General features: G+C 43.4%; 1 protein-coding gene across 5 annotated transcripts in view; it reads right to left on the reverse strand.

Moving 5' to 3' along the window:
- ARFGEF3 (ARFGEF family member 3) overlaps window positions 1-14,443 on the reverse strand; it is a 136,357-nt gene that overhangs the window by 54,267 nt on the left and 67,647 nt on the right. For 3 of the 5 annotated variants that reach the window (XM_029057920.2, XM_029057917.2, XM_029057916.2), the window contains 4 exons: window positions 13,301-13,628; window positions 7,383-7,495; window positions 5,912-6,822; window positions 273-356 (listed from right to left, as the gene is read on the reverse strand). In XM_029057920.2, the coding sequence (XP_028913753.1) occupies window positions 273-356; window positions 5,912-6,822; window positions 7,383-7,495; window positions 13,301-13,628 (1,436 nt within the window). The remainder of the gene's footprint in view (window positions 1-272; window positions 357-5,911; window positions 6,823-7,382; window positions 7,496-13,300; window positions 13,629-14,443) is intronic. The other 2 variants (XM_029057919.2, XM_029057918.2) reach the window with 1 other exon arrangement.

A 14,443-nucleotide genomic window follows, 5' to 3' on the forward strand; every position in this document is an offset into this window, starting at 1 on the left:
CCACACCCAGTTCTCCATTTAGGATATGGATTAACACTGCATTACTTAAAGGATAATGTCTATGGCAGGAGGAGAATATATAGCAGAAGATGGCTTTTAAAGTTTTATTTAAAAAACAAAGACACTCAGGCAAATTTTGAGACCCCCGACAACTTCAAAAGCCATTTTTTGCAAGTATAAACACTGTTTTTATAAGAAGAGTAGGTGCTGGGATTTAAAAAAAGTACAAAAACCACAACATTAAAAAAAAGGAAGAGTAATGTTTGTCTTGCCTCTTGAGGGTTTGCAAGGTCTGGGCGGCTGGCTTCTTGGATTTTCCACTGACGTCACTTTGGGGGCGTGGACTAGGTGCATAACTGAGGGTGGATTTAGAGAGTGAATAACTGTTTGAGGGTGGGATTAAAAAATGAGTAACTGTTCAAGGAAGGGTCTCGTGCAGGCAAAGGGCATTCGCACTCTGACCTGAGAGGACGATGAGGATGTCAAGGCTCTTAGGGAGGAGGAAGATGATTTGGTCAATAGCAGAAGCTCCTCTTTCTGTATGATGGCGGTGAGCTGAAATTCGAGGCTGCCAATTTATTGTCTAATGATCATTGATAAGAGACACTTTTATCTACGATGAAGACGGAGGAGGCAGCAAAGGTGATGATACAGATGACCGAGATACGGGGCCCTTGCCAAAATTTCCTCATAAATAAAATGCTAGGAATATTTTCTCTCAGCATATTTAAAAAAAGAAAAAACCCAAGCAGATCATGCTGCTCGGTTCATGAAAAGCGGACCAGAGGCTAATGTGGGTTTGTGTAGTCATGCAAAATTGATCAGAGACAGATACCAAAACCCAACCTTCACTACAATATTGTGTGAGAAGCAATTGGGAAGCATTGTTAACAACCCTAACTACATCTGAAATGACTAATCTGGCCAATTTGAAACTGGGTTTACATCTCTACATAGAGTGTGGTCCTTGGCCAATTGATTTACTAAAAACTGAGAATTTATAAAATAAAAACAGGGCAAGGTGAGAACTTAGTCTCAGGGAGGACAACAATTTCTTAATCCTTCACACACAGGTGTTCTGCTATAATGATCAAGCTTATTTTTGAGTGCTTACTGTGGGTAGAGCCTTGTACTAAGCGCTTGGAAGAGTACAATACAACAGAAGTGGTACACACGTCCACTGCCCACAACAAGCTTCATTACATACTCTACATAGCTTTTGTGGAAGATCATAAAATTAACAATCTCCTACTCGCTAGAACATACTATTAACATTTATTCTGCCTGAATGCCAAAACTATTGTACTGAACATTCCCAAGTGCTTAGTACAGTAGTCTGCACACAGCAAACACTCAATAAATACCATTGATTGACTGACTGTATGCTCCTGAAATAGGCACCAGATTGGAACAACAAATATTGAAACTGATTCATCTATTCAATCATATTTATTGAGTGCTTACTGTATGCAAAGCACTGTACTAAGCTCTTAAACTGAAACTGATCCCTTCAATTTTTTAGTTACACAGTTTGGGCTGTTTTCTGGACCAATTAATTTTTTTAAATCAACTCATATTTTATTGCAATTAATAAAACTGTCAGACTGTCTTCAAGCCTGGTATTATTTCACTGGATGTGTCAACCAAAAGATTGAATTTGGCAGTTAGTTTCTTACGTAAGGTTAGGCCTGTTTACCATGAAATTAATCAATCCGTAGTACTTTTTGAGCACTTACTCTGTGCAGAGCACTGTACTAAGCACTTGGAAGAGTATAATATAGCAATATAACAGAGATGGTAAACATAATCCCTTCCCACAAGCTAACAGTCTAGAGGGGGAGACAGACATAATATAAATAAATTATTGATATGTTCATACGTGTTGTGGAGTGTTGTTGAAGGAGGGGTGAATACAGGGAGCAAATCCAAGTGCTAGTGCAACCCAGAAGGAAGTGGGAGAAGAGGAAATGAGGCCTTATTCAGGGAAAGCCTCTTGGAGGAGATGTGACTTCAATAAGATTTTGAGTTGGGGAGATTAAATTATGGATCTTTTCAACAAATACCTATATTTTTAAGATGGGAAACTCACTCTCTGTATCTGTTTCTTACAGTCCCCCCCTACACACCTCCCCCTACATCCGCCCCCCCCCCCCCCGCCTCCCAATCCCATCTGGGTCTGGATCTTTCTCTCTTCTCTCTGAAGAGGTCATAATAACAAGAGCCACTGCATTTTTCCTGCGCAAAATTTCTTCAATGTTCACTACTAGCTTCTTAGTCATTCTTAGTCTCCCCCTTAAAAAAATTAGTCATTCTTCTATTAATGTCATCCTACTGCTAGCAGTGTGAATATTTGAACAGTTTTATGTTTTTCAAAAGATTGCATCAACTGATTTATCTGAACCTTAAAAACCCAAGCTACCTTCAGCTCTGACTTTACCAAATGTGTCTGTGGAAAAGCAGATTGAAAAAGTCCAAATTAAAATGCAAAAATACTGATTGGAAGGGAGTGTCTATTCCCTCCACTAGATTGAAATCTCCTTGAGGATAGGTATCATGTGTACTATCTGTACAGCATATTCCCCAGCACTTAGTACAGTGCTCAGCACAGAGGAAGTGCTTATTGGTTGATGACAGCCAATCTCCCATTGTGAGAACTCACTGCAAAAAAGGATCAATACTATTGATTGATTGTTCAAAATTGGTTAATAGCCCTCAAAATAGCTATGTCTGTGCTCAGAGAATGACAGCCATCAACCCTTCAGGATAATCTGCATACTACAGAAACTATCTATAGCTTGGCAGTTCACACAATACTGGAGTGCCAAAAAAACCCCTACTGCCCTAGTTCTGAAAAATCTCCCTCAGATTATTTTCTTATAATCAGTCTTGATATTGTATAAGCAATATTTCAGGACATTCATATTGCATTGATTCCAAAAATTTCTTTGGCAAGCACATCTCTGAAATCCTGTCATCATATGGGATTTGATTTTTCCCAAATTTTTGACCTCTTATAAATATGCATACTGAGGGATATCCAAGGGACTTGAATTTTTAGATGCAGATTCTGACCTATCTCCCACTTAAAATTTCCGGGGCTCATATCACATTCCCCAGAATCGCCTATGAATAGAAGATATGAGATTCCTCATTTTCATTTCATTCTATTATCTTTTGAATGCTCATATCTCCTCACTGATGAGCCTCAGATGGGGTGAAATGACTCACTGAAAAACACTATGAAACCCAAAACCAGTGGGCAAAAGAGGGTCCTTGCACAAATTTAAAGGCTTCATAAAGATAAGGACAATGAATTTGTTTTGGATAAACCTATTAGCTAGTCCTGAAAGTGAGAATAATAAATCTAGATATGGGCCAGTTTGAAAAAATATGAAAAATCTTCTCATTGAGGTCCAACTATATATCTTCACAGCATATAATTTTATAAGCACCAAACTGTCAGCAGCAGCCATGGAAAAATTCACTCTTCCATGGATTACAAATATCAAAAGTCCCTCAGCCAGAACTAACTGTAAGTTATGTGTGGAGAGAAAAGTTCTACCTGCTTCCAGTTCATCTCTAGTCACTAGGATGGATGTCAGTGCTTCCAGTGTTTCATTATTGGAAACAGAGTTAGTTCTAGGCAGACTGGACCACTGTTGTGAGCTAGTTCTCGGCTTCTAGGAGAGGGGAGAGGGCCAGTGTTTTTAAAGTGTTTAAATAATCATTTTCAGTAAATAGTTGATATACTATATTAATTCAACAAGGATACTAGTGAGTTAGATGAAGAGTTACAGAAAAGTGAGAGATAGAGTTAGCCTGGGGTAGTTTTGGAGGATAATTTTTTTAAAATTTTTAATTGTTAGGTGGTTACTATGTGCCAGGTGCTGTTCTAAACGCTGGAGTAGATAAAAGGTGGTCCAGTTGGATACAATCCATATCCCGAGGAAGAGGGTCGGGGGGGTGAGAATGAAAGGAGATAATGATAACGAAGAGAAAGAGAATGAGAAGAGAGAGAATGAGAAAGAGAGAGAGAGAGGGAAAGGAAGTTTCCCTCACACAGCTTGGCAGGGAACCTTGGGAGAAGTCGGCAGAGTCAAGGGCCTCTCCATGCCTGGGTCAGTCACTGGCTTTCTCCCTCTCCTCATAAATTAATGTAAGCCTCTCTCTGGCCCGTTCTTATTACAGGCCCCTCCTGCCCAAAGTCATATGACAGAGTCTTTTATTCAGTGATCACCATAGCTTCCAAAGATAGCAATATATGGGCAGTGCTAGAATTAAGAGTGAATAAATAGAGTAGGGAAAGGTAATAATAGCATGCCAAAGATAATGGCCTTGCAGTGCAAACTTTTTATCCATTTTTCCCATTCATAATAATAATAATAATAATGGTGGTATTTGTTAAGCGCTTACTATGTGCCGAGCACTGTTCTAAGCGCTGGGGTCGACACAGGGGAATGAGGTTGTCCCATGTGGGGGCTCACAGTCTTCATCCCCATTTTACAGATGAAGGAACTGAGGCACCGAGAAGTGAAGTGACTTGCCCAAAGTCACACAGCTGACAAGTGGCCTAGCCGGGATTCGAACCCGTGACCTCTGACTCCAAAGCCCGTGCTCTTTCCACTGAGCCACGCTGCTTCTCTAATAAAAGAGATCTCCTCTGTAAGCTATTGAATGAATGAATAAACTCCACATAATTAGTTCTAAATGTGTTTACATGTATAAAATAACCTCGTCAGAAATGCCGGTGATCTATAATGGGAGGTCAGAAGAGATCATACTACTCTACTTTAATCAGCCCTATGATGGCCACTGGTGGCCCTTCTGAATATGGGACAAGAAGACACAGGTGATGCCACGGTATGCCACATATAAAATATAACAAGGCATCACGTGTGCCATTTTATGGACGTTTGCTGAGCTCACTGTTCCTAGAGAAGCAGTGTGGCTCAGTGGAAAGAGCCTGGGCTTTGGAGTCAGAGCTCATGAGTTCGAATCCCAGCTCTGCCACCTGTCAGCTGTGTGACTGTGGGCAAGTCACTTAACTTCTCTGTGCCTCAGTTACCTCATCTGTAAAATGAGGATGAAGACTGTGAGCCCCACGTGGGACAACCTGATTCCCCTGTGTCTACCCCAGCACTTAGAACAGTGCTCTGCACATAGTAAGCGCTTAACAAATACCAACATTATTAGAGTGTTTCTCAAGAGACTCAGTTTTCACTTCCCAAGTCCATGTGAACTTAGGCACCTCATCTGAGCTGTAGAACACAGTGGCAGGAGCTAAGGGAGAGGAATGCTCAGACTTGGAAATTAAAATACTGGATATAAAAGCATCTGGTACTGAACCTGAAGCAGACAGGGATCAGGCTGATTGAAAACGAGACTGTACTGCAAAACTGGATGAATGGATGCCCTTTTCAGCCACTTTCAGCTCTCTGGCATGCAGGGCCTGTTAAAGTGGAGTAGACGAAGCTAGGGAAGCAACCAGATAGCCCCAAATTCACCCTGTCCCCAGACTATGCTCACCCTTAAGCTTTGCAGAGTCCCTTTTCTCCCTGGCTTTTCTCTCACTCTTTTTGGGCTACTCTGGGGCATGGTGGAGTAGTTAGGGTTTGGACATGGGATGGGATTTTTTGAGGAAGGACGGGGTCGGGGAGGGTGTCTCCTGAGTGGAAGAGTGTGCCCTCTGACAGTGCCCTGGCTGTCTAGCCAGGATGGATGAAACTTTTCAAGGGTTCTAGATGACCTAACACCAGTAGAATTTTTGAGAATTCCTTTTCCTTCTTTCAAACCAAGGCACAGGCAGTCCAGTTAGGTTTTAGGATGCCTTGTGTGGCTTCGAGGGGGCACTCAGAGGTAATTACCCATTAAAATATCACTTGGCCATACAGTTAAATAGCTGCTTGCAAACCTGAGCAGAAGGTCGAGGCAAAATTCTGGAGTGCGGAGTCCACCTCCTCCACACTGGGGAGAGCCAGGAGCCTGGGGAGGAGTGTTTCCAGGGACTGGACAAAGAGCCTGGCGCTGTGCTGGTCAGCCTCCTGGTTCTTCAGCAGCTTCAGGGAGAGCGCAGCAGTGCGCAGTGACCTGTGACCCTGGCAGTCCCGTGGCGTCTGCTCCTCGTCCACTAGCGAGCAGTTGTCTGACCCGATGTCTGACACGTCTGACCGGCCCGAGTCCTTTTCTGCAGCCATGGAGTACTGGTCACATGAATCAAATTCAGTCCTTGAAAGGTCTTGGTCATCTACACTGAAATTACTCTCACTATATCTGGATCCATAGGACCTAGTCCTGCAGTCGACTGACAGGAAGTTGGTGATATCCGGGTAAACAACCGTGTGGCTCCTTTGAACGACATCTGGTTGGTCTATGGCTTCTGACTCTGGTTCTTTACTGGGAAGTTCCTTTCTCTCCTGGACCTCTGGTGATTGCAAAACATTCTTCTGATCCTCAGGGTGGTCCTCTGGCGTTGTCTGCCCCATATCCCCCTCCAGAGTAGTCTGGCCCGTATCTGTGGTAACACTGATGCTGATATCGGGGCTTTTCTCATTTCCCGATTCCCATGGGGTGTGTTCGGAGGACAACACCCTCCGCTGCCACCGGAAATCAGCCTCGTTGATCTCCATGGAGTCTCGGTTCGACTCCACCCCATCCTTCAGTTCTTCGAGGCGCTGGAGAACCAGCTGGACCTGGTCCTCATTCAAGCCTCTTCCCTGGTTTAGTTCATCTAAAGCACCGAGCAGGGCGCAGACACAAGACACGGAGGCATAACAAGCCTCAATGCCACCTTTTATGCAGGCTTCAGCCATTCCATCCATGATACTGTTAAATTAGAAAAAGAATCCAGGATAAGAAAACCTGAGAAATGTGTTCCCACAAGTACACCCAGAGACAATTAGGACTTTCTAGAAGAGCCATTATCAAAACTTTAATACTCGATACAAGGGAAGGGCATATCTGGGTTTGGACTGGAATTCTAAAATTTCCTACTATCAGGGGTTGCATAAACAGGGATGTGTAAACTCTCTAGTTCACTGCAGGCACCCTGAATCTTCTGCCTTGTAGCTTCTACTTTGGGAGTGACTCAGCTAGTGTAAAGGTCACATATTTGTTGCTGAATTGCACTTTCCAAGTGTTTAGTACAGTGCTCTGCACACAGAAAACTCTCAATAAATACGACTGAATGAATGAATTAGCTCACGGGGCACTGAAGAATTCCCCCAACATCACTTTTTTTCCTCCCAAGAATGTAAAAGTTCTTTCTCTAGTAGATAATTTGGAAAACAAAAACTCAATCTGTTGCTTGGACTGGGAGGACTGTTTGAAATGAATATCAGTGTTCACCAGGGACTAACACGAAATAGAAAGTGACAACAGCATACAGTTTGAGAAGATCCAGATGTGACTTCCTTTTGGAGACTGTTCTTCTTCTGGATTCTGGATCAGTAGAGCTGGGTCCTGCCAAATCATAGAGTCTCTGGGGACTACCGAGTATCTTTAAGAAAAATAATTTTTATAAGAAAGAAATCACCAAACCACAATCACTTGAAGTATGACAGGAAATAAGCATGTTATCTAGCCCAAAAGGAGTTAAACTGGAAACTTCACGCCCCAAATTAAACAGGCCAGCATCACACTACAGGTCCATCCACACTTCGCCTTGTCCTGTGGGGCACATTCCCTCAGGCCAAGTCCCACAGTGGTCCAGATTGTCTGCAGGCTAAACTACAAAGAAGATTAGGTTATTTTTGAAACTTCCAAGGATATGTGTCTCTGGTGGGGCCCAAAACTAGCCTCTAGTGGGAGTCTAAGAAATGAACCTTCTCACTGTGCCTCATTCTCACCTGTCCCGCTGTTGACCCCCGGCCCATGTCTTACCTCTGGCCTGGAATACCCTCCCTGCTCAAATTCGCCAATCACACTTTCCCCCTTCAAAGCCTTACTGAAGGCTCACCTCCTCCAGGAGGCACCCCCAGACTAAACCCCTCGTTTTCTTCAGCTCCCTCCACATCACTCTGATTCACTCCCTTTGCTCTACCTCCTCCATGCCCCACAGCACTTGTGTATATATGTACAGATCTATTATTCTATTTATCCATAATAATGCCTTTTTACTTGTTTTGGTGTGTAGATCTCTGATAAGTAGATCTACAATTCTATTTATTTATATTGATGCTATTGATGCCTGTTTACTTGTTTTGATGTCTGTCTCCCCCCTTCTAGACTGTGAGCCTGTTATGGGCAGGGATTGTCTCTGTTGCTGAATTGTACTTTCCAAGCACTTAATACAGTGCTCTGCACACAGTAAGTGCTCAGTAAATACGACTGAATGAACGAACTAATGCTTGCCAGGGTCTTCGGGCAAAAGAAGACCCCCAGAAAGTCCAGCTCCTGTTGTCCAGACTGGATCTCTCTTACCCTGAGGCCCGAGGTCCAGCTGAGATGGAGCCAGCCTCGGGGATGTGGCTAGTCACATGGTAATGTGGCTCGTGCATTTCGCTCTGGCTCTAAGACAGACAGGTCTTGCAATTTTTTTCTTGCATATTATTACGGCCTTTAAGGTCTCAAAGCCATCAGCTCTCCAGTTTCAAGATTTACTTGGATGATAAGAAAGCAGGCCTATTTGTTATTTATTCTAGATCATCACAGATCTTGTTAGTAGTTATACAGGTTTTTTTGTTAACTGAGAACAATATGCCCCTAGAAGCTGAAATGAAATGGGTATTCCAGATTTAGGAGGTAGGAACAGCCATCTGCGAGAGTTTACGCTGACATTTGAACATTATAGCCTTGCGTTTGGATAGAAATAGAATTATTTCTACAGCAGGAAAAAAGGCAGGACCAGATTAACACAGGGGTTTTCAGGACTGCAGCTCAAAGACTCAGGTTTAGGTCCTCGCTCCCCCAGTCCTACACAATAAATCCCATCCCCACCGGAGTCAGGAGCGAGTTTGCTGCTGGTCACCACTGTTTGACTCTACTTCTCCACCGGGCTCTAAGAGGTGGGGCCTCAGCTATACTAGAACACAAGGAACTCATCTTCAGAAAAGCACGTCTCCATTTTGCTGCGCCCTCTCCCTTAGCAGTTACCAGCAGCTGAGCACTATGGCTCTTGGAGTCCACTGGGCCAGACCAGGCCCCCAGGCTGCATGAATTGCAGATTCCAGCTCTGCTTTTCACTGAAGCACACATGGTCCGAGCAGCACACTTGCTTAGCTCCAGGCAAAGTAAAGGTCGGGACTGAGATAAAGTGGACAAGTGGGGAAACTGCTGCAGGCAGTAGCAGCAGCAAGAGCTGGATAATTCAGCCCCTCCAATGAAATCATAAGCAGCATACAGGTGACAACAAGTTCACTCAGGAGACCCGGAAAGTCATTTACCCCCGGGGTCCAGATGAAACTTAATCTGGCCCCGAAGAGAGGCACAAGGCTGTATGAGATGTTCATCCCCTTGATCCTATTTATTGCTATTGTTCTTGTCTGTCTGTCTCCCCCATTAGACTGTAAGCCCGTCAAAGGGCAGGGACTGTCTCTATCTGTTACCGATTTGAACATTCCAAGCGCTTAGTACAGTGCTCTGCACATAGTAAGCGCTCAATAAATACTATTGAATGAATGAATGAATGAACATAAGCAAATACATTCAATAAAAGGTGGGCCAAAAAAACAAAGAACGTGGATTCTTCAGATGGGGAGGGCAACACACAAGACTACTGTAGCAGTTGCTTTGGGTGGTAAGATTGAAGGTTTTGGATCATTGCAAAGAGAAAAGAAACCCCTCTAAAGTTGGGGCCCTGGAAAGGAAAAAGGGAAGGAAGTGAGTTGGAACTCTGCTTCTGACAACTGCTCATTTGTCCGGTTTTTCAACAGATGGAAGATGGAGAAAGGGAAAGCACGGAACAATAAAATCAGATACTGAGCATATCTGATTTGCAAGATGCAGTGCTTACGTATCATTGTATTTTTCTTTAGAACTCATATGATTGAGTACAAGGAAATGGCACATACGGGGTTCAAACTCCAAAGTGCGAAAACAAACATCCTGGACACCAAACAGGTTTCCCTGTGTACTTAAACCTGAACATTTGGTATCTCAGTTACCTGTCTGCAAATATGATTGGTTTTGAAACCAAGCCCGTATACCGGCTTTTCTTGGTTAACTCAGCAGACCACACAACAGAGAGACTACCAGAGTGCCAAAAGAGGCTCTGAGAAGTCATTCTGGCTAACCTCCTGTCTCCAAGCAGATGACCAACCAAGCCAGACAGAACCGAAGGCTGGAATGCCCTCCTTCCTCAAATCCAACAATTACTCTCCCCTCCTTCTGAGCCTTATTCATTCATTCAATCAAATTTGAAGTCATATCTCTTCCAAGAGGCCTTCCCAGAATAAGTCCCCCTTTCCTCTTCTCCCACTCCCTTCTGCATCGCTCTGGCTTGCTCCCTTTGTTCTCCCCCGTCCCAGCCCCATAGCACTTATGTACATATCTATAATATATTTATTTATATTCATGTCTGTCTACCCCTTCTCTAGGCAAGGAACATTTCTGTTTATTGTTATATTGTACTTTCCCAAGTGCTTAGGACAGTGCACTGCACACAGTAAGTGCTCAATAAATATCAGTAAATGCTCAATTAATATGATTAAATGAATGAATCAATCTACTGACGCCTTAAAGATCTCCAAGGATGGAAACTGTATAATCTCTCATCTCAACCTTTGAAAGTCAAGACATTCTTCCTAATATGCAACTGTAATCTCTCCTGCTTTAACGTAAGCCTCTTTCCTCTTCTATAGTCCTCAGTGGACATGGAGGTCATCACCTTCATTTATTTTAAGATTATTTTAAAGCCACCTCTTAACCTTGTCTTCCTTGAGATAAACCATCTCAACTCCTTTAACCATCCTCTCATAAAAAAGAATGTTCTAATGCTATTTATGTCATGAAACTAACTGTGCTTTTGGGTAAGTTACCTAACCTCTCAGTTTCCTTCACTTCATAGTGTGACAATGAAAAATATCATGACGTGCTTTTGCACATAGGCACTTCAACAGTAGGGAGAGAGGAGATGGCTTCAAAATGCCTAAAACTGAATACCTCAGGTCCAATAATAGATGCTGCCAAAATGGAAATCCACCAGTCAACACCCTTCAGCTCCTAAAACCTCCTTATGGTTAAGGTTAGCATTTCAGGTTGGGAATACGAGTCAACGATTGGCCTGTCAATGTAAAATCTTTAGTTCTTTAATTTTTGAAAATTTACTTGGCCAATGCCACTAGCCGTAATCAGCTAGTTCCCTGGGGGTGGAGATATGGCTCTTTCTTTGCTATTTAGGGGAGAGAAGACAGGCTCCTGGAGCAACAATAGTGATCATGATTGAGGTGTTTGTTAAGTGGTTGCTCTGTTAGGTGCAGAGGAAGACCTAAAATAATCAGGTCTCGGTCACAGTGTCCCACTTGTGCCTCACAATCTAAGGGGGAAGAAGAACAGGTAATTCTGCCCCACTTCACAGAGGAGGAAACTGACATACAGAGAAGAAAAGTGACTTGTCCAAGGTCAACATGGCAGGCAAGTGGGAGACCTGGATTAGAACTATGTCCCATGACTTCCAGGCTCATAGTCTCTCCACTGGGCTGTGGTTTTGCAAATTGCCCCGCTACTGATAAACCCTTCTCCACTTTGTCACCTCCACCTTCTGTTGTGCCAAGGGCTTGATTTCTTTAGAACAGAGCACAGGCAGTGGCTAGGTGAATATATGGACTTTTTTAAGAGTAGGAATTTGGACTGCAGCACCATTACAAATGATTATAAAGTACAATGCAGGATATGCAGTTCTATAGCGATGATTGATAAATACTCCTGAACAACTGCTCCCGACCTTTACAAGGATGCTGCCAGCATGGCTGTGTATCTAACTCCACCTCTGGCAGGAACTTCCTCAGGCACCATTCCCAGAAAAGTCTGATTTAAAGCTCCGACATGTTGAATAGGCGGAGCCAACTGTGGTTCTCACTGCCCGCATTAGCTACATTCAGGATTTCTACTGAACCTATTTTTCATGTGAGGTGGCTTCGGTGGTCCTTCAGGAAGGATAAGAAAAGGGAGTCTGGAGAACTTCAAAATATACCCGTGAGAGTGACAGGCCTCTGGGACAAGCCGAATGTTCAAACTATTCCTGCGCTGGGAGATGGGGGTGTGCAATTGCCAGGAGTAGTCACACGTGTCTGTAGAGTAACCTTGAGCAAGTCACTTAACTTCTCTGTGCCTCAGTTTCCTCATCTATAAAATGCGGATTAATCCTACTCCCTCCTACTTAGACTGTAAGTCCTGTGTGGGACAGGGATTGTGTCCAACCTGATCAACTTGTATCTACCCCAGTGGTTAGAACAGTGCTTAGCAAAGAGTAAGCACTTAGAAGTACCAAAATTATATTATTTTATTATTAGGGGAGTGCTTCTTGAAGGCCCTCATAAGGCATCTTGCATGGAGAATAGGCTCAGGAGAAATCCTGAACTTGGGCAGTGAAGACCACAGAGGTTAACCACATTGGTCTGGGACTCTATCGCACAGTATTGGTACTAGGCTGGGGTCACTCTGGGTTTTTTACAAAAATATTCTGGGATGCAATCACACCCACTGACCAGATGTAAATATGACTCGCAGGCTCGTAGTGTCAAAGGAGTAGTAGTATGTAGTATTTATTGAGCGCTTACTATGTGCAGAGCACTGTACTAAGCGCTTGGAATGTACAAATCGGTAACAGATACAATTAGGGATTTAATCCAGTCCTTTCCTCTATCATTTTCAGCTCCGATAATGAGGATACAGACATTCACCTCCCCTGACTCCTATGAGGAACTCTGCAGTGGGATCAGAGTGTCAGATCATGCTAACTCTAAATAATTTGGGCAATGGAGTACTGACTGAAAAAAATCATTGTTCAAATACGAATTTTGGACATGAGTTGCTAGGAGACAGGGTATGAAATACACCTAAAATTGGATAGTAATGTAGTTGAACTTAAAAAAAAAAAAAGGATATCTCTGGAAGAAGGTACCAAACAGTGATAGGACAAATTGAGGAGGTCAAATTGCCTGATTAGTGAGATCTGGTAGTCAAGCGCCTCTCCCAATAGATAAGTACTGCATTAACGATTAAGATGACCTAAGTCCCCACATGATCCAGAGAAATACGCAAGGGACTTTGGGTCAGAGTAGGCAGTGTGGCCCTGCAGGAACTTCTGATCTAGAGTAGACAAGACAAACAATCCCAGAGAAGACAGGCTTCCGTTCTTTCCTACCTCTTTCATGATTTTGATGGCTTCCACTCGATGCTGTGGTGGGGGATACAGCAGCATTCGATGGTAGAGAGACTGAAGCACTGGCTTCATGGATTCCACCGACCCCACCAATCGCACGAGTTCCCCTGCAACGTAGTAGATGGTCCGAGCCACGGGACCACTGAGGGCCGGGGCCGTGGAGGAGCAGCCCGAACCACGGCCGTGGTCAGAGACCCCTGACGAAGGGGAGATGGGCTCAAAGCTGGGGCCGCTGCTGTGGGCAGAAGTGATGGTTTTATCATGGACGGGGTTGCCCAGGATCACTATGAGAGCTGGGCACAGATGCTTCCTGGGGACGGAAAGAGAGACGGACAAATGCTCTCAGTGAGAGTTTGAAAAGGGTTTCGGTACCGGGAGGGGAAAACTGGTTGTTTTACAGATCAGATGACTAAAGCTAAATAAAGGGCAAGGTTGGTATTCTGCTTTAACAATGCATCTCGGTGTGTATTACTGATAATGTTTCTGAATGTCTCAGGTTGATTTTGAGAAAGTAGAATACCAATATAAATAAAGCATTTCAGCAGAAGTTTAAGACGTGGTCAAGCTGTAATAGTCTCCAAAAATGGATGACGGCAAAAATATTTTTTTCATCTGTAAATTGCACACTGCCTTAAGGGCAAATATTACTATCCCCTCTATCCATGCAGAAACAAAGAGACCCAGAAAGATTCAATCAACTCCCCAGAGTCCCTTCTATGTCTAGGATTAGGAATAGGATAGAAAGTGAATTGTAATGAAATGGAACGTCAGGAGCTAAACCAAGAACAGAATCTAGTTCTTCTAACCTCTAATCCCTTCCTCTAGAAACACTGTAGAGTTTGGGACTAGACTCTGGATTTGCACTTGGATTTTCATCCTTTACTCACCTCTCCCTCAGCCTCACAGTACTTACGTACATGTCCACAATTTACTTATTTACATTCACATCTGTCTCAGTTTCTAGACTGTAAGCTCTTTGTGGACAGGGAACGTATCTACCAACTCTGTTATAATGTACTCTTCACAGCACATAGTACAGTGATCTGCATGCAGTAAGTGCTCAAAAAATATCGATTAATTGGCATACAAAATGACACCGATGTAGAATGTTACCTAATAGCTAGT

Source organism: Ornithorhynchus anatinus, chromosome 2 (genome assembly GCF_004115215.2).
Source record: "Ornithorhynchus anatinus isolate Pmale09 chromosome 2, mOrnAna1.pri.v4, whole genome shotgun sequence".
NCBI lineage: Eukaryota > Metazoa > Chordata > Mammalia > Monotremata > Ornithorhynchidae > Ornithorhynchus > Ornithorhynchus anatinus.